General features: G+C 65.5%; 1 protein-coding gene across 1 annotated transcript; it reads left to right on the top strand.

Annotated features, from left to right (window-relative positions):
• The first annotated feature begins 321 nt into the window (after positions 1-321).
• Positions 322-6,259, top strand: MON1B (MON1 homolog B, secretory trafficking associated). Its single transcript, XM_080609521.1, is given in 8 exon segments — positions 322-416; positions 836-896; positions 2,717-2,980; positions 4,848-5,485; positions 5,487-5,668; positions 5,775-5,922; positions 6,024-6,077; positions 6,079-6,259. Coding segments are annotated over 7 exon segments (1,464 nt in total). The 5' UTR covers positions 322-416; positions 836-841; the 3' UTR covers positions 6,202-6,259.
• Positions 6,260-6,397: the final 138 nt, after the last annotated feature.

Genomic DNA, 6,397 nt, shown 5'->3' with positions numbered 1-6,397 from the left:
GGGGTCCCTATAGATCCCATAACGCCCCCTGGGGTCCCTACAGCCCCTATAATGCCCCGTGGGGGGTCCCCACAGCCCCTATAACGCCCCCCGGGGTCCCTATAGACCCCATAACGCCCCCTGGGGTCCCCACAGCCCCTCCCGGCCCCGCCCCCGCCCCTCCAGTGACGTCACAAAGAGGGCGTGGCCTATCGCTCCCGCCCCGCCCTCTCCCTTGCCCAAGCCCCGCCCCCCCGCCCCGCCCCACGCCGCTCATTCGCCGGCGCGGCGAGGCCCCGCCCCCTTCCCCCCGCGCCGGGCGCTGATTGGCGGGGAGGGGCGGGGAAGGGAGGAGCGCGGCGCGGTGACGTCACGAGCGCGCGGCGCACCCGGAAGCGGCGGCGGCGCAGGCGGCGGGAGCGGGGCCGAGGGCCCGGGTGAGCGGGGCGGGGCCAGAGGGGGGCGTGGTCGGGGCGGGGCCACGTTGGGGGCGTGGCCCTGAGGGCGGGGGCGTGGCCAGGAGGGGGCGGAGCCAGGCGGGGAGCTCTGCCGCGGGAGGGGGGGGGCTTCCCGGCGGGGGGCGGGGCTTATGGGTTGGGGGCGTGGTCTACGTGCAGGGGCGGGGCTTGGGCGGGCGGGCTGCTGGTAGGGGCGGGGCTGGGTGCGGCAGGGGGCGGGGCTAAATATGGGAGGGGGCGGGGCCAGTGGGAGGCGCCTGTGGGGCGTGGTCGGCACGGGTGGGCGTGGTCAAGCCGAAGGGGGCGTGGCTATGGGGCGGGGTGGGTGGGGCTTGGGGAGGCCCCGCCCCCTCGGGGCGCGGTGGGCGTGGCCCGCGTGACCCCGCCCCCCCCCGCAGGCGGCCATGGCGGCGGCGGCGCCTGGCTCCTCCCCCCGCGAGGGGTCCCCCGAGCCCCCAGGTGAGGGGAGGGGGGGGGGGGAGGGGGCAAATTTGGGGGGGCACTGGGGGCAGGGGAGGGGGCCCGGGGGGGGGCCGACCCCAGGCACTTGGGTTTGGGGGCCCCAGGCCCCGTCCTGGGGGGTTTTGGGGTCCCCAATTTCTGGGGTTTTGGGGTCCCCAGGTATTGGTTTGGGGGGATTTTGGGGTCCCCAATCCCCAATTTCTGGGTCCTGGGGTTCCCCAACGCCATACCCTTGTGTTTAGGGGTCCCCAGTCCCCAATTCCTGGTTTGTGGGGGGGGGTCCCCAACCCCATACCCTTGCTTTTAGGGTCCCCAATCCCCTATTTCTGGGGTTTAGGGTTCCCCAATCCCCAATATCTGAGTCCTGGGGGTCCCTGATCCCATACGCTTGCTTTTAGGGTTCCCCAACCCCACACCCTTGGGTTCAGGGTCCCCCAACCCCATACACTTGCTGTTAGGGTCCCCAATCCCCAATTTCTGGTTTGGGGGGGGGGTCCCCCAACCCCATGACCTTGGTTTTAGGGTTCCCCAGCCCCATACCCTTGTTTTTAGGGCTCCCCAACCCCATACCCTTGGGTTTAGGGTTCCCCAACCCCATACCCTTGGGTTTAGGGTTCCCCAGCCCCATACCCTTGGGTTTAGGGTCCCCCAACCCCATACCCTTGGGTTTAGGGTCCCCCAACCCCATACCCTTGGGTTTAGGGTTCCCCAGCCCCATACCCTTGGGTTTAGGGGTTCCCCAGCCCCATACCCTTGGGTTTAGGGTTCCCCAGCCCCATACCCTTGGGTTTAGGGGTTCCCCAGCCCCATACCCTTGGGTTTAGGGGTTCCCCAGCCCCATACCCTTGGGTTTAGGGGTTCCCCAGCCCCCTACCCTTGGGTTTAGGGTTCCCCAACCCCATACCCTTGGGTTTAGGGGTTCCCCAGCCCCATACCCTTGGGTTTAGGGGTTCCCCAGCCCCATACCCTTGGGTTTAGAGTTCCCCAGCCCCATACCGTTGGGTTTAGGGTTCCCCAACCCCATGCCCTTCGGTTTAGGGTTCCCCAATCCCATACCCTTGGGTTTAGGGTTCCCCAACCCCATACCCTTGGGTTTAGGGTTCCCCAACCCCATACCCTTGGGTTTAGGGTTCCCCAATCCCATACCCTTGGGTTTAGGGTTCCCCAACCCCATACCCTTGGGTTTAGGGTCCCCCAACCCCATACACTTGCTTTTAGGGTCCCCAATCCCCAATTTCTGGTTTGTGGGGGGGGTTCCCCAACCCCATGACCTTGGTTTTAGGGTTCCCCAGCCCCATACACTTGGGTTTAGGGTTCCCCAGCCCCATACCCTTGGGTTTAGGGTTCCCCAATCCCATACCCTTGGGTTTAGGGTTCCCCAACCCCATACCCTTGGGTTTAGTGTCCCCCAACCCCATACACTTGCTTTTAGGGTCCCCAATCCCCAATTTCTGGTTTGTGGGGGGGGTTCCCCAACCCCATGACCTTGGTTTTAGGGTTCCCCAACCCCATGACCTTGGTTTTAGGCTTCCCCAACCCCATACCGTTGGGTTTAGGGTTCCCCAGCCCCATACCCTTGGTTTTAGGGTTCCCCAGCCCCATACCCTTGGGTTTAGGGTTTCCCAGCCCCATACCCTTGGGTTTAGGGTTCCCCAACCCCATACCCTTGGGTTTAGGGCTCCCCAACCCCATACCCTTGGGTTTAGGGCTCCCCAACCCCATACCCTTGGGTTTAGGGTCCCCCAGCCCCATACCGTTGGGTTTAGGGTCCCGTCTCCCCGTGCCCCGACCCCTCTCTGTGCCCCGCTTACCCTCAGCAGAGGACTCGGAGGACGCGGCGGTGCCGGCGGCGCTGTCCCCGGTGGCGGCGGTGGCGGCGGCGCGGCGGCGCGGCGACGAGGACGTGACGGCGGCGGGGTGGCGCGGGCGGCGCAAGCACGTCTTCGTGCTGAGCGAGGCGGGGAAGCCCATCTACTCGCGGCACGGCAACGAGGAGGCGCTGGCGGCCACCATGGGCGTGATGATGGCGCTCGTCTCCTTCATCCAGAGCGGCGGCAACGCCATCCGCGCCATCTGCTCGGGTACGGGGCCGGGGGGACGCGGGGGGGGGGGGGGGGACACGGGGCGGGGGGAGGAATGAGAACAAAACGGGTCGTTGGCGCGACGGCCAGCACCGAAATTGGTTGGGTTTGGGCACCCTGGCCCCAAAATCTCTTTGATTTGGACATCCTGGCCCCAAAATCTGTTGGATTTGGACGTCCCGGCCCCAAAATCTGTTGGATTTGGACGTCCCGGCCCCAAAATCTGTTGGATTTGTACTCCCTGGCCCCAACATCGGTTGGATTTGGACGCCCTGGCCCCAAAATCTGTTGGATTTGGACATCCTGGCCCCAACATCGGTTGGATTTGGACATCCCGGCCCCAAAATCTGTTGGATTGGACGTCCCTGCCCCAAAATCTGTTGGATTTGTACTCCCTGGCCCCAACATCGGTTGGATTTGGACGCCCTGGCCCCAAAATCTGTTGGATTTGGACATCCCAGCCCCAAAATCTGTTGGATTGGACGTCCCGGCCCCCAAATCTGTTGGATTTGGACGTCCCGGCCCCCAAATCTGTTGGATTTGTATTCCCTGGCCCCAACATCAGTTGGATTTGGACGCCCTGGCCCCAAAATCTGTTGGATTTGGACATCCCAGCCTCAAAATCTGTTGGATTGGACGTCCCGGCCCCCAAATCTGTTGGATTTGGACGTCCCGGCCCCCAAATCTGTTGGATTTGTATTCCCTGGCCCCAAAAGTAGATGGATTTGGACATCCTGACCCCCAAAATAGTTGAATTTGTAAATCCTGAGCCCCAAAACGGCCACATTCACGCACTCTGATCCCCAAAATTGATTGGATTTGGACATCCCAGCCCCAAAATCTGTTGTATTGGACGTCCCGGCCCCCAAATCTGTTGGATTTGTATTCCCTGGCCCCAAAAGTAGGTGGATTTGGACGTCCTGATCCCCAAAATAGTTGAATTTGTAAATCCTGAGCCCCAAAACGGCCGCATTCACGCACTCTGATTCCCAAAATCAGTTGGATTTGGACGTCCCGGCCCCAAAACCAGCAGCTTTCTCACATCCTGACCCCCCAAATAGTTGAATTTGTAAACCCTGAGCCCCAAAATGGCCACATCCACACACTCTGATCCCCAGATGAGCTGAATTTGCACGTCCTGACCCCAAAACCCGCCATAACCACGCACCCCGACCCCAAAACCCCACAATCTCCCACCCTGACCCCAAAACCCCCCATATTTGCACTCCCTGACCCTAAACCCCCCCAATCTCCCACCCCAACCCCAAAACCCCCCAATCTTCCCCCGACCCCCAAATCCCCCATATCCCCACACCCCGACCCCCAAATCCCCTATAACCCCACACCCTGACCCCCAAACGCTCTATATCCCCACACCCTGACCCCCAAATCCCCTATAACCCCACACCCTGACCCCCAAACGCTCTATATCCCCACACCCCGACCCCCAAATCCCCTATAACCCCACACCCTGACCCCCAAACGCCCCATATCCCCACACCCCGACCCCCAAATCCCCCACATCCCCACATCTTGACCCCCAAATCCCCTATAACCCCACACCCCGACCCCCAAACGCTCTATATCCCCACACCCAGACCCCCAAATCCCCTATAACCCCACATCCTGACCCCCAAATCCCCCATATCCCCACATCTTGACCCCCAAATCCCCTATAACCCCACACCCTGACCCCCAAACGCTCTATATCCCCACACCCCGACCCCCAAATCCCCCATATCCCCACACCCCGACCCCCAAATCCCCCATATCCCCACACCTTGACCCCCAAATCCCCCATATCCCCACACCCCGACCCCCAAATCCCCCACGTCCCCGCACCCTGACCCCCCAACCCCTCCCGCAGAGGACCGCACGCTGGTGTTCGAGCAGCGGGGCCCGCTGCTGCTGGTCTCGGTGTCCCGCACGCGGCAGTCGGCCGCCCAGCTGCGCCGCGAGCTGGCCTTCGTCCACGAGCAGATCCTCAGCCTCCTCACCCGCGGCGGCATCGCCCGCGTCTTCGCCCGCCGCCGCGGCTACGACCTCCGGCGCCTCCTCGCCGGGGCCGAGGCCGTCCTCGACCGCCTCTTGGCCGGCGCGGCGGCCGACGGCCGCCTCCTGCTGGGGGCCGCCCGCTGCCTCCCGCTGCCGGCCCCGCTGCGCCGCGCCGTCTCGGGGGCTCTGCGCCGCGCCGCCGCCGCCACCGTCCCCGCGCCCGCCTTGGCGCTGCTGGCGGTGGGAGGCCGGCTGCTGACGGCGGCGAGGCAGCGGGCGCTGGCGGAGGACGGGAGGCTGTGCGCCAGCGACCTCCACCTCCTGCTCAACCTGCTGGGGGTGGGCGCCGGCGCGGGCGAGGTGTGGACGCCGGTGTGCCTGCCCCGCTTCAACCCCGACGGGTACTTCTACGCCTACGCGGCGGCGCTGGCCGAGGAGGAGGAGGAGGGCGCCGGGGCGGTGACGCTCATCCTGCTGTCGACGGAGCGCGAGGGCTTCTACGCGGCGGCCGGGGTGCCGGCGGAGGCTGGAGGCGGCGCTGCGGGCACAAGGGTGGCTGGCGGAGCTGGGGGCGGCGGTGCGGGGCGGCGCGGGCTACGGCCCCTCTCGCCCCGGCGCCCCCGAGCTCCGCCATTTCCTCTACAAGCCGCTGGAGGGGCCCGAGGAGATGCAGCAGCTGCCGCAGTTCACGAGGTGCGAGGCCGGTTTTTGGGGGTGAACGGAATGATTTCGGGCGTCCCCCGCCAACCCGTTGGGTTGGGGGGGGGGGGGGCCTGACGCCCGCCGTGCCCCCCGCAGCCCCCGAGCTGGAGGAGCCGTACGGCACGGAGGAGGAGCAGCATCGCCTCTTCGACCTCTACCACTACCTGCACAGCCGCGTGCACTGCCCCCGGCGGCCCCTGCGCCTGCTCTACCACGTGGCCGAGAAGGAGACGCTGTTGGCTTGGGTGAGCGGGGTGGGGGCCCTCAGCAGGTTCCAGGGCGACCGGCGGCGGCGTGCGCGGCGCCGTCAGTAGGCTCCAGAGTTAACGGGAGGCGGCGGGCGCAGGTGACGAGCAAGTTCGAGCTGTACGGCTGCTTCAGCCCGCTGGTGACCAAGGCGGGGGGCCATCGGCGTGCTCACCAAGCTGCTGCGCTGGATCAAGAAGGAGGAGGATTGGCTCTTCATCCGCTACCCGCCGCCCTACTGCGCCGCCCCCGGGCGCCCCGAGGAGGCCGAGGGCTGAGGCTCGGCCCCCCCGGGGGTGTGGGGGTGGAATAAAACGCCGCCAGGAGAAAACGCTCCCCGCGCTTCTTTGGGTTTAATCGGCCGGTGGTGACGTCACGGGGGTGTGATGTCATCGTTGTGTGATGTCATCGTTGCGTGACGTCACGGGGGGTGTGACGTCACGGGGTGGGACAAGGCGCACACGGTTTGGGTCC

The sequence above is a fragment of the Anser brachyrhynchus genome (genome assembly GCF_964034855.1).
Source record: "Anser brachyrhynchus genome assembly, contig: SCAFFOLD_530, whole genome shotgun sequence".
NCBI lineage: Eukaryota > Metazoa > Chordata > Aves > Anseriformes > Anatidae > Anser > Anser brachyrhynchus.
The sequence above is the reverse complement of the archived record's forward strand: the minus strand, read 5'-3'. Positions and strand labels throughout refer to the sequence as shown.